This window comes from Astatotilapia calliptera, chromosome 8 (genome assembly GCF_964374335.1).
Source record: "Astatotilapia calliptera chromosome 8, fAstCal68.1, whole genome shotgun sequence".
NCBI lineage: Eukaryota > Metazoa > Chordata > Actinopteri > Cichliformes > Cichlidae > Astatotilapia > Astatotilapia calliptera.
The window spans coordinates 22,599,109-22,621,922 of record NC_137429.1 but is presented as its reverse complement, the minus strand read 5'-3'; the positions used below and the strand labels follow the sequence as shown (position 1 = coordinate 22,621,922).

The following is a 22,814-nucleotide window of genomic DNA, read 5'->3' as shown; positions in this document are numbered from 1 at the left end:
CAACATGAGCACAGGACCAGTTAACTTGTATTATATTTTTAGGATAATTATAAGTTATTTACACCATTGCACAATTGCTATTGGTCCTATATTTACAGATATGCTTGTTATACCAGCATGCAAAATGTGCTCTTAAAGTAACATGCCAGTAGTGTCCCTGCAACTAACGACAAGAACGAAGCGATTTCCTCTTTATCTGCAAGTTTACCCCTTAACTGTAAAAAGGCTGATGGGGTGAACACGATAACTTAGACTTTTCGAATGAATACTAGTAAATATGTCAGAGGAGTTCAAATCTCAGTGAGGTCAGGGTCAGAGGTCAAGTTTTTTTGAAAATCTTGTGAACACGATAACTCGCGAAGGTAGTCCCCTGGGATTTGGTGTAGCACTGTGTCAGTATTTTTTTTAATTCATGCACTGATGTTTTGTGTATAACATTTAAAGTAACCAGTATTATTATAATAATAATAATAGTTATTGTTATTTATTAGTTTGTGTTAGCACTCGATCACCAATCACAGTGGTTAGCTGGTAATTTGACACAAATATGACCAGTTCTTGTTCAGAGAAAAAAAACAGCTGTGATCAAGATACCAAGACCATCTTTTATATGTAGTTATTTGTCACTGTGATTAAATGGAAAACAGATTTCGATAAAATGCATGTGTGTGAGAGAATGTGATGAATTTTGCTAATTGGCGCTTGGTTGGAAATGTCACTTTCCCCACACAGCCTCACATGTATCGATTGAGAGCTGCGTCTCTATGGGCTCTCATTGTCAATGCTGTGACATGGAATATCTCTGACCTTTCAGTGCAGCAATAGTCTTCAGATGTCCTTCCCAGTCTGTTCACATACATATACAGTGTCAGTGTAAAGTCACACACATGTGTAATTAACATTTGCACAATGCACAATTTAAAATTCAGTAAATATCAAAGCAGAAAACACACACTCGTATGTAGTAAGTAGCGAAAATGGCTGTGTTTGTTTTGTTGTTTCCAGTCATTATGCGTGATAGTTAAGTCACTTATTCTCAGTTGCTCAACATATTCATCATCATTGCCATCATTGCAGCCAAAACCATAGCTTAGATTGTTTGCAGTGACTGTAGATTTTATGTCTGCACTTTTCCAATCTCTAATGTCTGTTTTTGTTTTGTCGTTTTGTCTTTCATTTTGCAGCTTTTTCAAATCCACGGGTCCCGGATGTAGAAATCACGAGAATTTATTTTTCCTATGCTTGTCATGTTCTGTACATGGCATTTGTGTGTTTTTGTCCGTGGACAGTCATCGCAATACGTAGCATTGTTGCCACTTCATTGACAAAATGCTGGTTAGTTTTAGCAAACATCCAAAAATGTCTAATATCACTGTTAACGCAATGGAGCAATACCATCTTAAAAAAAGAAAAAAGTGAAATCACCTTAATTTACAGACATGCTCATGTGTTGTGTCTGTGCAGATGTTATATTGCCAAGGGCAGTAGTGCAGCTTAGTAAATCATGACCAAAGAGCCATATTAGATCTGGCTGAACCAAGGTGCTGATTCTTAATATGACAGGAGAGAATTGGCCTCGTCTTGGTTAACCTGGGAGGAGCTGTCCCATCTGTGCTGCACAGGATTTGCATCATTTTATTTCCCAATGAAGCAGCTATCCCGGTGATTTATGCAATTGTTGCCCAGTCTTTGACCATCGACTCTGCTGAAGTCCTGACAGTATTTCATAGTTTGGTACGAGGTTTTCTCATGACAAAAAAAATCACCTTGGTTGTGAAGAAAACCTGCCAGCAGCTGCTGGACCACACAGAGCAAAAGTGTGTTAAATCACCCATATCAGCCTTATTTAAAGATGACTTCAAGCGTACTCAAGTAATTAAATCTTCACGAGCTCAACTCAAAGTCCACTAATTTGTTGCTCTCAGTCATTCAGGAGGGTGTGTGTTTGTGTGTTAGCATAGCCACTTCTTGGTTTGGACTGTGTAACTGAAGTAGGTCAAAAATGTGCTTGTGGGGACAATTTTACACTTTCTGGACATTACAAAGGTGCACACGCTGCACTGGTGAAAACACAAACTGCTCTACATTGTTGCCCACAGACACACACACACATGCGCGCGTATATACATATATCCCTTGTTTGTGCTGATGCATACCTGCATCACCTTGCACAACAGCAGTGTTGCTTCGGTCTGTTGCCATGGCTGGGATCCAGTTCCTGCTTTGGCCTCAACAGACTTGGAGACGTTGGTGTAGTCAGGAAAGGCTTAAAAAGCAGGCATGGAGGAGGAAGGGGGCAAGGAGGAGTCTGGTGTACCACAGCTTTGTAATATTAGTGATCATATCCTGTTTTTAGTTCCAATAAAGGCCCCACAGCAAGCAGATCTGCTGCAGTGCAGGTGTATGACTGAAAATAAAATGTCAAAGAAAGCCACGTGACTTTTAACAACCTCTGCTGTGAACATGCAAGAACCACACCACAGATCACATTTGGACTCATGCACGAGACTGTGGCCAATTTCCTTATAGCTCTAGGCATCACTCTGCAAATACACCACTCACATTTGGTGTTTATTAAATTTCAGGAGGTGCACTTAGTGAATGTTAGGGTGAAACCAAAAGGGTTATACATTAGTTATAAAACAGCAGGTTTTTAAAGCATGTAGATAAGAATTTAGAGTAGGTCTGCTATAGTCCAACATCACGCTGTAGCTTATAAGAAAACACTTACTTGAACAGATGCTAACATTAAAATGCAACTCAGCACTTCTTGGATGCATAAATAAGTACATTTGTGGAGTAAGTGATGTAAGTTATTGGTCTGTTTTCAGCCTCAAATTAAGATTTGGTGCGCTTCTCAGATTGAACGCAAGCCCAGAGGGATTATTTCTGCCTCTGAGACTACAGCAGCCGTGTTAAGCATCGTCTGCCTGCAGCTTTAGTCTCACCTCCTGCTGTTTAGCTCCTACAGCACACCTACTGACCAGCAACATACAGCCAACAAGTGTGCAGGGGTCACAAATTTGAGACAATCGAGAAATAAGATCGTGGTCGGCAACCTTTTTTTTTTTTTTTTTTTTTTTTTTCTCCCCCCTTCCCCTCTATCTCCTAACATTTTGATAATAAAATCAATTTAACATAAAAAAAATAAATGGGATGTAAATACAATATTCCATGTTTGTTTTCCATTTATAGCACTGATCAGAAAACATATCCTCAACCTGTGGGATCCTCCCGATCCCTAATTAGGAGGATTAGCAGAACACGGTAAATGTTAAATGTGTAGTTAGCCTGCAGTTACTGCGTACGATACTCATAACAGTGATATTGACAGAACAGAGAAGACCAAAAGATTTCATTTCTTCGGCTTTTTTTTTTTTTCCTCTTCTCTTTGTGGCTTTTAATTCATTCAGTGCCTTGAGTTCAAGCAGCAAAACAGACATGTCAGCATGATCGTAGCTGTTATTCCATGCGTTTTTAAGTGGCTGCTTTTAATATTTTACAGTAGATGGTTTACAATCTCACTTTTTGTTTTTACTTTGTCTTCTCGTGCATTTACTGAGGTGTTCCTGTAGAGATAAAGAGTAAGTGTGCACACCAAACAGCTGCATGCATGAGGTGAAGCTGGTTTAAGATGTTTTGTATAAAAAGCACCACCTTTTTTTTTAATTGTTTTGTAAGTTTTGATGTCTAATTTATTCTTAGACTTTCTTTTTGAATATTACATTGTAAGAATTTGGCCGTTTGTTTTTAGATGCGTGTGGGGGGGTACTTTTGCTCATTTCTACTTGAAGAATAGTGTTTCTGTTTCACTGTCCTGACGATCTCAAACAGCACATACTGTATAATCAGCAGGTTTACTGATTCCAAGTTTTTCGTCTTGGCTCACTTAAATGTATAAACCTCCATTTGCATGTCCTGTTACAGTACCCTGTTTGTTTTTTGCTTGATCCCTCACTTCATTTTTGCTGTACAATTAGTACTTAATGTGTAAACACAGCAGAGCTCTTTCATTAGCCTGTGCAAAAAAACCAAACATCTGTCATCGTCAAATCGGGATAGAAAAACATTTCTCTCTGATGCTGGAGATTCTTTCATCTGCTGTCTGTAGAGCCACTTTACTGTCTGTGAGCATGAAACGGATCCATGTGTGACGCATGAATCGTACGGGCTTCAGGAATCAGTGTTTGGATAGTTTCAAAACTGGACTTCATGCGGTCCTGAACATATGACATCTTCAACAGAGTGAAAGGAAAATGTACTTTTTTTCTTTTTCTTTTTTTTTAAATTTAATGTAAATGAATGTCAGCATTGTCAACAAAAATAAACATTTGGTTTAAGGTACAAAGTCTTTGTTTTGTTTTTTTGCCCTGATCACAATGAGCCCACTGTGCACTGCTTTCTATACCAGCGGTCCCTAGCCCCCGGTCCACGAGCGAGAGTTGAGGCTCAGGAGTGAAATTGATGGTTTTCAGGGTTTTTATCGTTAACTCTGTTTCCCTGGGTCTTTTCCCTTGTGTTATGAATACATTTTCTATATATTTTCATGCACTCTATATTTGTTTTGTAGTTGTCTTATTTTGAAAGACACGTTTTTGTGCGTTACCATAGCGACCAGAGAGGAGGATGGTCGCCGAAGGCTGTCCAAATTCGTTGACTCTCCGAATGCAGCCGACAAATGCGTCCTCTTCACGGATGTGTCCTTCGTGGCCCACCATATCCCAGAATTCATGGTGGGCCAAACTGCAGTTCGCAGCCGCTACTAAGTTTTAAAATTACTCTTATTAATCTTTCTGGGTCACAAAATAAACTTTTAACATATTTTCAGGTGAGAACTTCAAATATCTGCTCGGTTTATCAAGATATCGCATATTTGCAAAAGTGCTTCGACGTTTTCGGAGACGTCTGTTACCCACCAGCTCGATAGCTAGCCGAGAGCTCGAGGATCACTAGAGCCGCCAAGAATGGCACAACTCCCGGCATATTAGTTTCAGATCACCTCGGGCTTTCGCTACTCAGGTTAAACGTAATAAATAAGTCACTTAGACAACCTAAAAATGTTATTGTTTGGCTTTTTTCAGTGTTTTATTTGTTCGCGAGTAAATCGGTTTGGCTGAGATTAAAGTTATTAGATTAGATAAAATAAAACTTTATTCAGCTGTGTGAACACCAAGGAGGAACCCACCCGGGCGATTAATAAACGTCAAACAGAAAACTGATTAAACAGAAGTGCGAAATGGTCGAGAATTTACGCCAGTGTCCTGTTATATTTTAGATAGCAAGGAGCAGACAGCCGAGTTTATTAAACTCCACCGACACAGCAGTGACGCTAATCAGAAGGCTAGACCGTCCAATTTCACAGCAGTTTACTTCCGGCCTACCCGACCTCCTGAGGACCCGGCCTACGTAGACCGCGAAGGCCGGGTCCTCAGGAGGATGCAGCCCATGAATTTGGACACGACTGATGTTACTCTGTTGCGGCGCATTTCAGGAGGACGCTGCTAATAAAGTTACACAATTACACAGTGACTTCGCTTTCATTATTGTGTTTACAAAATACCAGTTTTTGTCTTGGTCGTATCATTTTATTTTGTTGTATTTATCTGCAACACCTTAAAGGCCGGTCCGAGAAAATACTGTCAGACATTAAACCGGTCCGTGGCGCAAAAAAGGTTGGGGACCGCTGCTCTATACAATAACAAAGGCACTTTTTCAAGGGCCTGCAGTGCAGCATCTTCCTCCCTGAGCTTCCTCAATACAGCCTCCTCTGCATGACATGAGATGTATACGGAGTCAAAAACTGGCCGTCATTTGGTTAAAGTAATAAATGCAGATGGTGCTGAGTTGTGACTTTTATAAGCATTGTCTATAGATATTTATGAGACCTATAATTTACTTACTGGCTGACAAATGTGGAAATAAATACACATTAAGCGCTGTACATAAATAGAATAACCCAGTTTTAAGCTAAGCAGCAGAAACAATCAATGAACATTAATGACAAAAACAACAGGATATATTACAAATACAAATGTATTACTGTAGTTCTAAAACCTTTTCCAAACTGTACAATGCACAAAAAGGGCAAACCTGCATTTCTGTCTGTGCAAAACGGCCTCTTCTGTTCTTATCGTGTTCCTGTGTTTTGTTAGTTGAACAGGCCATTAGCAGCATCTGCACTGGCATGCGAGGGTGCTGCGGCTGGCTCATCCCATAGTAAGTGAATCAAATCCAAAAGCGCTGCCACCTGACCACATGAGCATCAGCTGTGTTTGGGTTTGTTTGTTTTTTGCGATATAACTGGTGCTGAAATTTTGTGCATTTATTTATTTATTTATTTATTTATTTATTCTTTATTTTTCCAAGTGTCTTTGACCCCTCATAACTTCAGTTTGGGTTTCCACACTATTTTATAGATGTATGTAGATCAATTTCCGAACCGTATTATTACACATTCACAGGTGTAAAAATACAGATGTAGCAAAAAATAATTTTGGCATAAAAGGAAAAAGAGCTAGAAGCTGAGCCTGGAATCAAAATTTGGATAAAAATGAATCCTTAAATATGCTAAATCTTGTTTTAGCAGAGTACCAGACCTTCAAAGTTGGCCTAAAATGCCCTTTTTGACCGTTTTTCTTTTGACGGAGGATAACAAAATCCCCCAACTGGTTATAGAAAAAAATCTGCACTGAACAAATCTAAGGTTTTGGCTTTCAGCTATGACACTTGAGCATTACATCAATTACATAGTACAAAGTTTCCACCCGCCGTTTCCAACCACCCAAAATGATGGCAGGAAATAATGCGTGAATATTTGAGGACTTTTAATTTCTCATTTTTCTATGCTTGATTTCCTGCTCTATATGCAATAACAGGCAAATAGTTACAGCATGCTCTACAGGAAGGTACTGAGTGTGTTATCCACAGTGGCTAGATGCAGGTACTCGGGAAGGCTGCTCTCAGACTCGACCTCTGACCCCTGGTCGCTGGTGTCCTCCTTGCTCTGACTTGGTAGCAGCTTCTTCCTTCGCACGGAACCTCGCGAGCGACGCTCCAAACACGTCAAGGTCATGTGGGCGAGGTCCTGCTGGAGCCGCTGGACGTTTTCACTGGAAGAGAAAGCACCGTGTTGAAAGAGTGAATCTCAGATGCGGAGCTGCATGTGAAAGGATTTTATCTCCTTTTTGCTCACGTTGTGGGTGGAGTAGGAAGATCGTAGTCTTCACCAGTTTCACCTGTCAACCAGTAAGTTGTTTCTGTGCCTTTACCCTAAAAAAAACCCCACATATTCATCACAGTCACTGGCATCAGTGTCGCAGTGAAGGTTTTTGTCACTGTATCTCAATTTAATTTGGCTGACATGCTGCTACATTGAATGTAGAGACCAACCTTTACCTTCAGGTATGTTTCCCCTCTCATCTCATACTCAAACTTGCAGTTTGTTCTCTCCAGGATATCTATGGTAGGCTGACTGACATGGATCCGCAGGGCTGTGAGATAAAAAGAAAGACAACAGAGCTTGGCTGTGGTCACTTTATTTAATTAGGCTGACTGCTGGCTTCTATAATTGCGCTAGACTAATGTACGGGAAGTCATTCATGTAAAATAACGAGAACAAAGGAAGCGGCTGGAGAAAATGTCAGTGTAAATCAGTTTGTTCATTACATGTGTCCACTCACGGTGTCCTGTAGATTCCATACGAGATGCTGTGTTGACCGTGTCTCCAAATAAACAATATCTGGGCATCTTTATTCCCACGATGCCCGCCGCACAGGGACCTGAACCCACAAACAACCAGGAGACAGAAGAATTAGTGTAAAGATCAGCAGGAGGTGAATTGATTTGCCAAAATGACTAGTTTAAAAAATGAAAAACAAAGAAGAAGAGACCTGAGTGTACACCGATTCGTATCCACACAGGAATACCGGGAAGATGCCGGAGCTGGAAGGTGCCCATGAATGCCAAGATGTCCAGCGCCATGCGGCAAATATCCACTGCATGCCTGTTCCCGTTTCTCTTTGGAAGACCAGAAGCAACCATGTAGGCATCCCCTATTGTCTCCACCTGAGGATAGTAAAGGAAACCATGATGTTTGTGCTCATTGCCGGGTGCCTGAATGTCTTCGGTTTCATCCCTGCCAATACCTTGTACACATCGTGGTGGTCGACGATGCTGTCAAACCCCTTGTAGATGTCGTTTAGCATGTCCACAACTTCCATCGGCGTGCTGTACTGGCACAGAGTGGTGAAGCCAACTATGTCACTGAAATATATTGTAACTTCATCGTACAGCTCTGGCTCCACAGCCCCGGTCTCCTTCAGGCTTTTAACCACCGGGCTTTTAACCACAGAGAGAAACATAATAAAGAAAAGACATTTTTTCCATTGAGATTTCATTCTGATTTTGAGTTGGTTAAACCAAAGGCCCCCCCAAGTTTCCCCAACAGTTCATTCATCCATTTCATCCATGTATCGTTTATTTTTAAATAACTATCCTTTTTAAACAGTTCAATAATGCTACTTGTTACAACCATTTAACTGTTAATTTACACTAACGTTTTGATCATTAATTAACACTAATTATTTCAATTATTTACTCATAATTAAGGTAACATTTCTAACCATTTAAAGAGACAAATGTATGCTAATTTAGTAACTATTTAACCATTAATTTGTGTTAGCTTTTTAAAAACTATGTAGCTTTTAATTAATAGAGTTACTATTAGACTAGGCCTTTTATTAGTCAGTTTGTATTAACTATTCATTTAACAATTTTATTCAACAATGTATGGTAACTTTTTAACCATTTATAGCCATTCATTAATGCTAATTTTTTAACATAAGATCAGATAAGATAACCTCCATTAGTCCCACTGTTTGTTTGTTTTTTACAGCAGAACGTGGACAGTGCAAAGTTACAGAAGCAAAAATTAAGAAAAAACACTGGAATAGGATAAGATAATAAGAATAAGATACTGTACACAATAGAATAGAATAAAATACTATATACAACAGAATAAAATGCAATGTTGACAGCTTCAGGTACCTTGGTGTTTATCTGAACAATAGACTGGACTGGACTCATAATTCAGACGCCCTCTACAGGAAAGGGCAGAGCAGGCTGTACCTGCTGCGGAGTCTCAGGTCTTCTGGAGTGGAGGGCCCACTCCAGAAGACCTTCTATGACTCTGTGGTGGCTTCAGCCATCTTTTACAGTGTGGTCTGCTGGGGTGGCAGCATCTCTGCCGGGGACAGGAAGAGACTGAACAGGCTGATCCGCAGGGCCAGCTCTGTGTTAGGATGGACCCAGTGGAGGTGGTGAGTGACAGGACAATGGTGGCTAAGCTGTCATCTCCCACCCCATGCAGGAGACTCTGAAAACATTATTTAACCACTAATTTACCTATTTAAAATATTTAATCCAGTAGTTTATGCTAACTTTTAAAACGCTTTAACCGTCAGTTTACAAAACTTATTTTAACAATTCAGTCAAACAATTTAAAGTAACCTTTCTAATCATTTATTGTCATTAATTTATGCTAGCTTTTTAAACTATATACTGTAACTACTAACTTATCTATTTCAACTATTTAATCCAATAGTTTATGCTGTTTAAACTCAAATTTATATTCACTTTTAAAAATTATATAGCTATAAATGTATACTACCCATTAAAAATATTCAATCCAACAATTTATGCTTAGCTGAACTTTTACAGCCACTTAGCATTTTTAGCATATTTCTTCTTCAAATTTTGACTTGTTTTTGGAGGCACAGTACATACACGGCCAATCACATTTACACCTAATTTAGAATCACCAATAAACTTAACATGGATGTCTTTGAACTCTGAGAAGAAACTAAGCCAACGTAGAGAAAACCAACGTAGGCAAGGGGTGACCTTCTTGCTTTAAGGTGACAGTGCTAACCACTGAAACTCAGTGCTGGTCACTGTTAATGTAGAAATAAAACGAATTCTCTAACAGTGCATGAATGATTTAGCATCTATGTCCTGATTGTTCTAAGTGTCTAATGATGTGCATTTGTTCTTTAAGTGTAAACAAACCCAGGCAGCAGCATAAAGTTAAGATTGTCAGCTCGATCCCTCTCAGCTTTGTAGAGAGCCGTTCTCTCTTCCACCAGGTACTCCAGGTTTCTGGAATACATCTGCAGCCGTCTGATCATGTTATCCAAGTAGCTCTCATTTTCCTGATTATGGATTTTACTGGAGTGATGAAGAGGAGAAGAAAAGGGATATGAGGAGGGAGATATATTTAGAAATCTGTAATCCGTTTCCCAGAAACTATAAAGGCTACACCAGGACATGCACACTGATAGCTGAAAACAGCAATAACATAAAGAGAGCATTATTACCTGATGATTTTCCCCAGATAAATTTCCACTTTCTTAAAGTCAGGTCTTTTTTCTGGGTCCTCGTCCCAGCAGCTTTTTATCAACGTGTACACCTTACAGGAGGAAAGAACAATTTGAATACAATACAGACAAAACAGATGCTGAAAATAAAATAAAGCTGGCACATGAATGGAAAAAAAAAAACCTCTAATTCTTTCTCTGAAGCCGTCTCAAAGTTAAGATCAGGTCTGAAGTAGGATGACTTGAGCCTGGACAGTTTTTCTGTTGAGAAACACACAGAGACGCAGATGGCATTGTAGTGTAGCTCCGGATCAAACAGGTCTTCTTTCTTTCACTCTGAACTTGGTGGTGCAGAGATGATCATTTGCAAACAGAATGACTGTAACTGTCACGTGTTGTATTTGAGTGTTGGAAACCTGATCGGTCGGAGCAGGATTCAGTGTAGAAGGTGTTCTTCCTGAGAACAATCTCTTGCGCAATGATGGCAAAACTGTAGACGTCTCCTTTCTGAGACGTGCCCTCGTTCCTCAGATGCTCCGGAGCTGTCCACAAGTCTGACAGGATGATGTGGAGACAGACAAACGTTAGCAGGTAAAGAAGAGAACAAAAAGATATTTCAGGAGGATTTTTGTTTGCGGCGTCACCTTGGAAGGGGCTAAGAAAAGCATTGCAGCCAAAGTCTGTGATCTTCACCACCATGCGGTTGTCCACCACACAGTTGGTGGATTTGAGGCGACCGTGAACCTGAATGTCACTGGCATGGAGGTAAGACATGCCCTGCACAGAGGATTCAGAGCAACATTACACCTTCCACTGGTGGAAGTAATGAGATTTATGGAAAATCAAAGAGGCGGTGAGTAATCTGGTGTTTAATGACCTCTGCTGGCAGGCAGAGGCAAGTGCAACAGCAGCTCCCATAACACAGGTCTGCAAAAACAATTTATTTTTTCAGTCGCATGGGATATTTTTGATAAATGTTATGTTTTTTAGGGTGCTGAATCCAAAAATGACCTCCATTTCCCTCCATTACATACAGTTTGCTTTTGCAAAACATGAAGAGTTTACATTAAACTAAAAACATGAATTAAGAAAACCTGACAAAATTGAATTTTTAAAATATTTTTCCTCGTTTCAGTGAGTAAAAATCTATGAGAAGCAGTCAAAAGATCCTATGCACCTTTTGGTTGCAGACCTGTGTAATCCTGCTCTTCATTTAAACCAAACCTTTTTAATAATTTTGAGCCAGAAAAAAATACTTATATAAAAGCTTACTGTGCCTTCACAGGGTCTGACTTATCAAACAACAAGCTTAGAACAAAAAACCCCACCAACACTTAAATGTTACATTTTAAATGTTTAATCATTTAATTATTAACTAGTGGGATAATATTGAGTCTTTCTGGTAAGTTGCCAAGTTGTTTATCGCACTGTGACATCAATCAAACTGATCAAACTTTAGAGGCACAGTCTTTTAATGGCTTTGTTTTGATCACAGTTGTTACAGATAAGGAGGCCTCTTCACTATATGTACTTCTTATTGAAACTATAAATCCATTTTCTTTATGCTTGTCCATCCTTCAGCTCACAGTGACAACATGACTAAAGATAGTTTAAAAATGGGTTCTTTGCAAAGTTGTTTGTTATGTGTAGATACAACACTGGTTCATCCCTTTTTTTATGCTTGCATAGTCTACTGGACAAAAAATGAGTGAAAAAGCAGCCAATGTCTAAATAAAAACTTTAAAAGATTTTCAGAAAGCCTGCAAAACTATTGCTTAAGAGTCGTTTGAACAAAGCAACAAAATCTGGCTCCTTGGAAGCAAACTATGAAGACATGAGGGGACTTTTGCACAGCGCTGTGTAATCCTGGCAGTCACATTACACTCAGTTTGTCCGTTTGGCTTTTGATAGAACTTCTAAAGTTTTAGTAAACGATTATTACTCACGTGAAATAAGTGTCAGGATTGAGCGAACCTTCCTTTCTTTTTGATGATGATGTTCTGGGTTCAGTTTATTATACGGTAACAGGTGAAGTGATCCCATTGCAGTTTACATCAGGTACAAAAGTTTATTACCAGTTATTCAGGGATCTTTTATGTCACGCTGCATGAATGGTGAGTAATATTGACTAACGCTAAGTTTCATAACCCTTTTTCAGTTATGTATTAAGACAGATTGCTACTAACTATGTCAAGCTCTCAGTACAAAAACCGATCCTGTCATTCATTGCATTGTCCTCTGTAATGATTTATGGTGTTTAGTGAATGCTGCTGCTTTATGGCACGGGCAAAGTCGAGCACTTCTCTCTCACCTTGGCGATGTCGTACATGACAGAGATCTTGAACTCCCAGTCCATGAAGGTCTCCTCTGGGTATGAAATCTTGTCATTCAGCACATACTTGAAAAAGAAAAAGACACCCCAGTTCTGCATTAATACACTTTTATTCTTCACACTTCTTGACGGCTGTGCTTAAACTGAGACCTGAAGATGGATTTAAATTGAAAGTTTTGCTACACGTACCCTGAGCGAGCCTCGCTCGCCATACTCAAACACGCCAAAGACACCGTGATCTAACTTGACTGTGCCGTAAAACTTTGTGAGGTTGTAGTAGTCGATGTGCAATAGCTGCAGGGGGGGCAAACATGTGGAGTGCTAGTGAGTTTGGATAAACATTAACAAAGAGGGCTGGCAGTAAAAGGATTTCAGTGTGATAAGACGTCTTACCGCATTGAGCTCCCTTTTCTGGGTTTTATCAAAGTTCCCATCCAAGTTCTTCAGCTCCTTCAAGATCACAATCTGAAAGAAATATTGCAGAAGCACCAACCAGATTACATCTGCTAACTCACTTTCATCAGTGCAAAAGCACTAGATGCTGACTGATTTGGAAAACACTGCAGGATGCTGTCCATCTACCTTCTTATCGTAGAGCGCACAGCGGATCTTGAACTTCTTTTTCTTCTTACTTTCAATCTAACGGGGGTTAGAGGAAGGTCGCTGTCACAGCATTCTTAAAGCTGACTTGACTGAGGTGTTTACTGAGGTGTTTTCACTTACATTAAGGGAGATGACGTTGATGTCATCATTTTCCATCAGCGTGATGAGATCAGAGTTCACGTGGGACCAGCGCTTCCTGAGCAGTCGATCTCTTCTGTTCTGTCTATGCGGGAAAGAAAAAACTGCATCAGGAGATTATTGGTAAAGGTTGGTTGCACGAAAAGCATCTGACTCCTATGTTTATAAAAGGCAGCTTTCAATTTAAATTTCATGTCATGAGTCCATGTTTTAGAGAGTGTAATAGAGCTATAACCTGTATAGTACATACAGACTTTCAGATTATTTTTCATGTAACCTGAAAGTCCGTATATACACAGCTCTAAAAGATAATTGTAGCACCTTTTAATCAGAGTGTAGCATCAAGCCAGTTACACGTCTGGGACACTAATCTGGTCAGTTTAGAGGAGGTTAGTTCAGTTTCAGGTGGAGGTCGCTGACATTTTCTTCCCTCTTCATCTTTTCTGATGGTTTTTTCACTACTTTTGCATTTTTCTGGGGTCAGTGTCACTCCTGGTGGCATGAGGTGATACCTTGACCCTACAGAGGCTCCACAGGTAGTCCAACTCCTCCATGTTGGCACATTAATACGTGCCATTTACAAAAGGTTTGCTGTGTCTCCCGAGACAGTCTCAAGAGCACAGAGGAGATTTCAGGACACAGACAGTTACTCTGGACAGGCCTGGAGAAGATCTTTAACCCACTTTTTTGTGCAAGATGAGAACTGTCAAAGCTCCAGCAGGACACTAGTGTTAATGTCTCTGACCAGACAATCAGAACAGACTTCATGAAGCTGGTTTGAGGGCCCAGCGTGTTCCAGTGGGCCCTGTGCTCACTGCCCAGCACTGTGGAGCCTAATTCACATTTCCACAGAATACCAAAACAGGCAGGTCCACCACTGGAGCCCTGTGCATTGCACAGATGAGAGCAGGTTCATTTGAGCACATGTGACAGAAGTGAAAGGGTTTGGAGAACCCGTGGAGAATGCAATGCTGTCTGTAACATCCTTCAGCATGACTGGTTTGGTGGTGGGTCAGTGATGCACTGGGGAGGCATATACATAGAGGGACGCAGAGATGTCTACAGACCCTGACTGGCATCGGGTATCAGGATGAAATCTTCCTCTGAATACACAGCAATGCCCATCCTTATATGCTGAGAGTATGCAGGAAGTTTCTGGACGATGATACCGATGTCTGGCCTCCACACTTGCCTGACACCTTTGGTTTCAGTTTCAGCCCATCTGAAGCTGTCAGGTTGCACCTCAGACTGTCCAGGAGCTCAGTGACACCCAGGTCCAGATCTGGGAGTAGATCCCCCAGGACACCATCCATTATCTCATCAGGAGCATGTTGTAAAGTGGCCTAGCCTGCTGCTGCTTTTCTTCAATTTGATTTTTGGGGGTGTCTTTGAATTCAGCCCTTTGTAGGTTGATCATTACATTTCCATTACATTTTGGGGCACTTTATCACTCCTAACACATTACCAAGTCCCCATCAATGTGAATATCCACTGTGTTTTTTTTCTCATTAAAAGCTGTCGTGTTTTCAAAGTTTTCCTGCAATTTTTGGAGCAGTGTATCTACCGTACTATTATATATGCCATTATATGATGGGGCCAAAATCATTTATGTAAATTCATGACCTTTTGCAGAGAATCCAAACATTTAATTAAAATCTGCCACACACTTAATAACTCCGTTATTCTCATGTTCCATGTGCTACGGCATACCTGTAGAAAATAAAGGCGATCGTGGCCACTACGACCACAGTAACAGCCAACACAATCATAATGATGTCGCGAATCGCAGGGCCTGCAGTAATAAAGACAAAAAAGAGGCACCATTTCAGTTCCAAGCCGATGCTTCTGACACACAGAGGACAAAAGATAAACATGGGCCGAGCGTTCAAGTGCCATAATATTTAAGCTTATCTCAGATAGGGCTGTGAGGAGGTCATCTACAGGAAACAAAAGAAGAACTGAGCCATAAAACCACTTCATATAAAACATGCAAAAGTTGATGTACGTGGAGCAGTTTGTGGTTGCTATAACTTTTCCTCCTGTTCATACCCACCATTAATGCTTATTAAATGAAAACAGGGACACAAACAGAGAGGTGCTTAAACCACAGCTGAAGCCTTACATATAATTCACCGGAACCTGGATTAGTGCAAGTCTTTGAAAACGACCTGACTGAGTGGATGCAAACTGATCAGGCCTTGTTGTGGAGATCTAAATCATTATGGTGGACATGCCTTCTTTCTAGAGGACAAAAAAGGAAGTTCTCTTAACATAAATCTTTAAAATATTAAGGTTAAGACATATTTTGAGGTTGTGCCCACTGAACTCAATGATATAGCTAAACATGCGTATGTGTGTGTGTGTGTGTGTGTCTTTCGATGTACCGCTGTCTGGCATGTTATTGGGAAGTCTTTTCCCCCAGATGAACTTAGGAGCCTCCTCCACCACTGTGGTTTTATTGCGCTCCGTGTCAAATGTGAATAAAATATCGTACTGGGTGTGACACAAGAGGGGAGGAAAAAAACAAAAAGACACATTTTAGCATCAAACCAGAAGCAAGAGATGCAGCACAGTAAGGTTTTATTTTGAATCTTTTCTTCGTGTATTCACTGCTAAATGCCAAAAAAGAAAACAGGAGAAAAAGATACCTTGTTGTCAGTATTGGTGTAGATGATTGAGAAAGCCACGTCTCTGTCCCCGTACTTGTCCAGCGTATAATTCCCAGCAATCCCTGAGCAGAATCACACAAACGTTTTTAAACTTCTGTTCGCTTCATTTCACCGTGTGTGTCAGCTGTAAACCTTTAATGCGTCTCTCAGTCAAACTTGCACTCACAACCGGCTGCTTACAGCTGCGGGCTGTTATACCAACACTCTTTGTGTCAATGAAAACACAAAGAAGTGATAGCAGTTGACAGCCTCCATCTGTTCGACCTCACAGTAGCCATGTCTGCTCTGAGATCAGCTCATTAGTGTTTTGGTGGATGGTGTTTTCCCACTTTTCACGAGCTAATTTTAGCATTTATTACTGTTTTGCTCAGTATGCTTAACTGCAACTATCTGCAGCTGCCAAAAAAGTATTAAATGCTAACTTGTGTAAATTCTTGTGTATTTGCTAATACACATACTTGCAGCTTGTATGCAAGCACTTCCCCCTCCTCGCTGTTATCTTCCACCTGCCTTACCAGTAAATTTGGTGTTTCTGAAGTAATTTACATTCACATATTCCGTCCTGTGAAGCTGAGACTGATTTTGTTTAGAAATTGTTCTCATCACTTGGCCAATAAAGAGCACTGCGTCATGGTACGCGGCCATGTAGTCGTTCATCTGCAGAGGAACAGACAGAGACAGATGGTTGGAACTACTTTCTCAGTACAGCCCTTAGATTTGAGTGAAGGAGCTCTAAGATGCATCCTTCATTACACAGGTGATGAATTATTTTATATATTTTTTACTCAGTGAAGACGTTATTTAATGATATTTCATTGAACATTTATTATTAACTCTTCCGAGGTCCATTTCTGGTTGGCATGGTCCTGTGTTGTTAATCCCTTATTTTCCCTTAAAACCCTACAAGTTGATTATTCAGAGTGAGCGGAACAAAAACAGCCAATCAGAGCTAACCTTTTTTGTATTGCTACAGAAGCACTGCAAAGAGAGAAGTTGTGTATTTCTGGTTTGCTCACCGTGTTGTTGTCTTTAAGGTCTGGGTTGATTCTGTAGCTTCGGGTGTTCGGCATGGTGAGCACCAACACGTTCTTCATTTCTGGCAGCGACGATGTGTTGGTGTAGTATACATCACTGTGTAGAGGAATCAGCAGAGGTCTGATGAAAAATTCTACATGTGCAAAAATTTCCTGAAGTACTGATTGTGAATCACTGCTGTGGGGTTAGAGAAAAAGAAAACAAGTGGAATAAATAGGAACAGAAGTGAAATGATTCAACAGCACTAACCTGTAAAGATCAATGAGGATGAAGGCGATATCACTGCTGTCCGCAGCCTTAGAGCCGTTTTTAATTTCCACTAGGTCCATTGGTGATCCACACATGATGAACACTGCAGCGGAGAAGTATTTGTAACAGAACAGTCTTTCAGTTATTTTTTTTCTTCTGTTTTTTTGCCTAGTTGGCCTTGGGACTCAAATACAAACTTGATTTCCATTTAAATTACTTCTTCAACCTTGAAACCAAAGTTAATACCAAAACCTAAAGCCATCAAGCATAGCCTGATACTGTTGATGTTTTTTTAATTCACCCTTCATAATGTGGCGTAAAAATATGCAGCAGGAAGTTCAAAGAAAAGCTATTATGGCCCTCGAGCTAGCTCTCCTTCTGAAACAGAAAATTCCGAGTCTCCCTCGTGATGACAGCGTTAACAAACTCAATAGTTGAATTAAATGTGCTTTGTAGGTCCTGGGCTCTCTTAGGAAAATAGAATCCAAACTGTCTGTGTGTGTTGTCCCAGCAAACTGAAGCCATTGTTATGTCTCGCTGTGAAAACAGAGAGGTTTTCAATCTTGTTTGAGAAAAATACATCAAATTCTTACAGTTGGATGTCCTGTTGCGTAATGTAAGCACGCTGTGCAGTTCTGTGGGACTGCGTAGAGACGTTATTGAAATATTTAAGGCAAGATCGCCCGTCGCTTCAATTGCACTTACATACCTGAAGATGAAAATGAATATAATGCATAATTTAAATTAAAAACATTTTATTACATTTAAAAATGTAACTAGAATATAATTAAAAATATAATTTATTAGATTTTGTAATAGCTCACAACAGATGAGTCTCTCCTTAAAGATGGGTTACTCACCAAACGCATTCCTCTGTGGGGTTCGTTGTTTTATAAGTATACGCTGCCTTCCATGAAGGTTTGAGCTCATTGTTTTCTTTCCAGAACTGGGTGACAAAGTCAACGATCTTGCGTGCAGGTGGCAGGAGTCGCTGCAAGTTGAAGGTGTAGTCGCACGAGCGACCAAAGCTTCCCGCTGAGAGAATGGGTCTACTGAGACTCATGCCGGCTTCCTTACTGGAAGAAGAGAATAAAAAAGAGTGGGAGACAATGGTATCGACTAATTATGATAAACGGGTGAACGATAAGCATAGTGCAACACAGGCAAAACCTGTTTGAAAATCTGAAGTGTCCTTTTCAAGCTTATTGGCAGAATCATGTCCTTGAAAAATTCAGAACTTACTCAACTATTGGGAAAGTAGCTAAGGTGCACGTGGGTCCAAGCACAGCACATCCCAGATTTCCTGATTCCTGCAAAAATAAAAACATATACAGCGAATAATTCACAGATTTTTATGTAAATTTTGCCTGATCTTTAAACTCCTGAGACCCAAACTCTTGTTTTCTTCCAGGTTCTTGGAAATCGACCTGTTTTCCTTGCACTAGAAGTGGTTTGTGGAAAAATGTTCTCACTGTGGGACAGCAGGTTTATTTTACTATATAACATAATAAAGTCATCAGGGTGTAACAAAGTCTAAAATATTTTTATTACAACACCTGCTCAGATAAAATCGCAAATGATGCAACATATCCAAAAGCCTTGTAACTTGAACATTTTACATGCTCCATACTCCAAACTTGAAGCATGCACCAAGGCAAAAAACAACCAAACAAGCAAACATCTGTTTACTACACTACTCAGACAAACTCAATACGCCATAGAACTGTGCAAAATCTCAGGTGTGGTGCATAATAAGACATTACTTGGAATTTATATAGGACCTTATAGAATCATGTGAAAGACTTTGTGTTAAACTGAGACCCCAGCCCTGCTTGTACAAGTGCCTTCAGCAGGAATACCTTGAAGTTTTCTGTATGATTTTGTCATCATTTTATCTCTAAAATCATTCTTATGCAATTTTGCCCCCATCTTCTTTAGAACGTTGCTCACACAGAATTTCAGGCAGGCTGAACTTTGGGCCTTTGCAGCACTTTGATCCTTTCATTTCACAGCAATTATGTTGTAGATTTGCCGCTGTGCTTTGATTATTGTTGCATGAACCATTTTTAACCTGTTGGATAGATGGCCTCACATCTTAAAAGGAATTCATGGTCAACTCAGTGACTGCAACGATCCCAGATCCTGTGGATGCAAAACAAGCCCCAAACAGAACCCCTCCACCACGGTGTTTGACAGTTAGTATGAGGGCATTGTGCTAATAAGGTGTGTTTGGTTGTAGCTCTTGGGTTTTTTGCAGTTTCTCTGAGCATTGCACGGTCTGGGCTTTGGGTGAATTTGCTGGAACATCTACTCCTGGCATTGTCTTAATCCTGGCATTACCTGAATGCTCCAGACCAGCAAACTGTTAAAACCTCTGCTTTTATAGAGGTGTTCGCACTTACTGATGATAAGTTAATCAAGTGCATTTGAATCAAACATCATCCTCTTTTCTACTTGTGTCTTGTTCATGGCTGTGGGGTGTTTTTCAGAGATTTATCTCATTAAATTCTATAATTTGCAAATATTTCTAAAGTAAAATACATGCTTTTTTCCTAAGCACGAGGTGGAAACACCCAGACCTTCTTCTATTAGCTATCCAACTGCTACTCTGCAACCTGCTGTTCTCAAAGCCAGTTGAGAGAATTTCTTCCATATGTCAAATCTCCTCCTAGTTGGACATTAAAAACCTCACCTAGGAGGCATTCAAGAGGGGTCCATGTCAGATGCTCTCAATGTGCCTGTATGTTTGGGTTTCACCCAGTGGACAAGAGGATTGCTCTCAAGTCGGGGGACGGGTCCTGACCGTCATTTGCGCTTATGCACCGAACGCATAAGCGGGGGGAAGAAGATGGCCCAGCTGCGGACTCCAGCTGGGAGTTTTCATTGTTCACATTCTTATGTTGCATGCTAATAACAATTAAACTTGGAGGGCTGAAGGCTGGGAAATGGCCTGCAAAGGGTATTCATAAGTGCACTCGGTACTGATATTTGATTTTGTAATCCCATCATCACATCTGGACCAGATGTCTTGGCTAGGTAGAGAGTTGAGCTGTCAAGTAACTACCAAGTGGTACAGTAAAGGTACGCTGGGAGCATCGGGCAGAGGCCCCTAGTCCAGGAGATCTTCAGCTCAACCTCTGGAAAAGCTTAGAAAAGATTTTTAGGGTGAGGGTGACACATATTTTGAACCTCCTTAGCTGAGGCAGTTGCAAGGGGCTGTGGCCTTAAGGTGTCCCGTGCCTGCCATGGGGGCAAACTGGAGCAGGAGTCGACTCAAGCTTGGCTGTCGTGTGGGACTTCGGCAGTAGACAGCAAATACCAGCAGGCCAAGCAAGGCATGTCTTTGACAGTAGTTGAAGGAAAACTGGGGTGTTCAGAAAGGAAGTGAAATAATAGTTTTCGTTGGCTTAGCAGTGATTCTGTTAAGTTTTTACAGAGATTTACTGAGACTGGCATAGTCTTATTTTGATTTGTGGTCTTGCACAAAAAAGGTGTCTATGGCATTAATGAGGAGAGCAGGTCTGCGAACTAAAAGGTGCATAAACCCATAAATGAATGTCCTGTGGAAGCAAGATCTCAGGGTTACACAAGCTCATGTATATGTGCATCCAACATGCTAATATTCTTTCTATTTTTTAATATAAAACTGTAGCTACTTACCGTCAGGTTGTTTAGCTCTGCAACTGCTTCACATGAACTGCTCCGGCAGCCTCGGTACCAGTATAAGGTTGTGTCAAACCCACTGAAATTCGCAGTTAGGTTAAAAGTCACAGCTGGATCTTGGGTGTGTGGAAAGAAAGAAAGTTCCAGATGTTAGTTTTGACTTTCTCTCCATTTTGAACTGCAGTGTGTATGTGGATATTAGATTTGTTTTAAAGAGAAATAAAATGTGTGTGTGTGTGTGCGTGTGTGCGTGCGTGCGTGTGTGTGTGTGTGTGTGTGTGTGTGTGTGTGTGTGTGTGTGTGTGTGTGTGTGTGTGTGTGGAGGAAGTAGGCCCTGAATTCTACCATATATGTAAAATCTATTAATTTGGGGAAGTTTACACTCCACAACAGTAAAAGACACAGAACCATGTAAGCTTAAATAGCTAGCTACAGCTGAAAAATAAAACACCAACAAATTTCAGCTGGCAAACAAGACAACTACTTTTGATTACCTGTGTCATAAACTGGGACATTCTGTTTAAGTTTTATTGATAATGCTTAGAAATAAACCCTACAGGGCTTTCCTAACAGCCACTTAATAAAAACTTGGCTAGATAAAAAATTCCTGCTAGCCAAAAAAAACCTTTTATGTTTAATTATCTTAAATAATAGGTGTCAATACTTTTTGCATAATGGCATCATTGCAGACTGTGGGTGAGTCAAAAATAACACCAAACTGTATGTTGTCATGTTGACCAAAAGTCAGGCTAAACTAGTATAAGATAGCTCCTAGCTTAGTAGAACAAGCGTTTTATGCTAGTAAGCTAATAAGCATTGCAGGTAGCTTCCTTGTAATTAATAGGATAACGATCTTTAATCTGCTAGTTTATGAAACTAACTACAGAATATCTGTTAACAGTAGCAGCTTTACTTTTCTTGTATACTTTTTTAGTCTTTAATAGTGAAATCCCTGAATAATTCCTAAAACAGCTTTAAAAGTGTTACTTTTGGGAAAAGCAACATGAAAATCTGAAAATAGGAACAGTATGCAAAGCAGTAAATATAAATGAACAATAATAGTCAGTGACATATGTGTTAAATTATCAATATCTATAAACATGAGTGTACCAATATACATACTGTATATAGAGAGTGCTGTTGCGAGAGATCAAAAGGTCTGATTTTGTGCGGATTTGTCATGTGGTTTGTTTGTTTGTTTTCTGTTTTAGTTTTTAATTTCATTACCCTGGGCAGCATTAATGGCTGAATCTTTCTCTATGGCCTTCAGTATTTCTCCTTCCACATACTGGAGGCTCCAGGGAGAGTCCTCATCATCCAACAGTATAACGTTGATTGTAATCCCACTCCCACATTGTCCAACACCAGGACACGATGCCACAAGAATTCCAAAGATGAACAAACACAGTAACCAGCTTCCCGAGCCCATTCTCAGCTCCGAGGTGAGTGCTTCTGTTTTTTAAAGAGAGTCCATGGTATCCACCGATCCTGAATCCAGTTCAGTAAAGTCACCAAAACACTCGGAAAACTCTTAACTTATGATCGCCTTGATTAAAGCTTTGCCTGATCCACCAAGGCTTTGAAGAAAAAATAAATCCTGTGCGAAAGTCTGCTCCTCTTTCAACTTTCCTCTAAGCGCTACTCACCTGTTCTTTCTATGTCACCATGTTAATATACAACCTTTAAAGACACAGACGCAGGCCATATAACCTTGTCAGCGCTGTGTCATGGCCTGCATAAATTAAAGCTTAA

The 22,814-nt window shown here is 40.2% G+C and overlaps 2 protein-coding genes across 8 annotated transcripts in view; one reads left to right on the top strand and one right to left on the bottom strand.

Annotated features, from left to right (window-relative positions):
* kctd17 (potassium channel tetramerization domain containing 17) overlaps positions 1-4,348 on the top strand; it is a 19,601-nt gene extending 15,253 nt beyond the window's left edge. For all 6 annotated transcript variants that reach the window (XM_026177223.2, XM_080305232.1, XM_080305233.1 and 3 more), the window contains one exon: positions 1,185-4,348. Coding sequence is in view for 2 of the 6 variants with exons in the window: in XM_080305233.1 (XP_080161359.1) it covers positions 1,185-1,214 (30 nt within the window). In the remaining 4 variants the exon portion in view is untranslated. The remainder of the gene's footprint in view (positions 1-1,184) is intronic.
* On the bottom strand, positions 3,815-22,814 carry gucy2cb (guanylate cyclase 2Cb). Of its 2 annotated transcripts, none has more exons than XM_026177211.2 (27): positions 22,290-22,814; positions 21,060-21,178; positions 18,642-18,709; positions 18,260-18,475; positions 17,993-18,108; positions 17,400-17,502; positions 17,132-17,246; positions 16,631-16,772; positions 16,095-16,177; positions 15,831-15,939; positions 15,157-15,238; positions 13,429-13,531; positions 13,288-13,344; positions 13,099-13,170; positions 12,895-12,999; positions 12,685-12,771; positions 11,018-11,150; positions 10,790-10,927; positions 10,558-10,634; positions 10,374-10,465; positions 10,066-10,224; positions 8,145-8,337; positions 7,890-8,064; positions 7,680-7,778; positions 7,390-7,490; positions 7,193-7,269; positions 3,815-7,109 (listed from the first exon to the last, which is right to left on the bottom strand). In XM_026177211.2, the coding sequence occupies exons 1-27, from the start codon at positions 22,489-22,491 to the stop codon at positions 6,896-6,898; spliced, it is 3,237 nt and encodes a 1,078-aa protein (XP_026032996.2). In that variant the 5' UTR covers positions 22,492-22,814; the 3' UTR covers positions 3,815-6,895. The 2 variants fall into 2 exon arrangements, with proteins under 2 accessions (XP_026032996.2, XP_026032997.2); XM_026177212.2 differs by having other exon boundaries at positions 7,396-7,490; positions 22,290-22,812.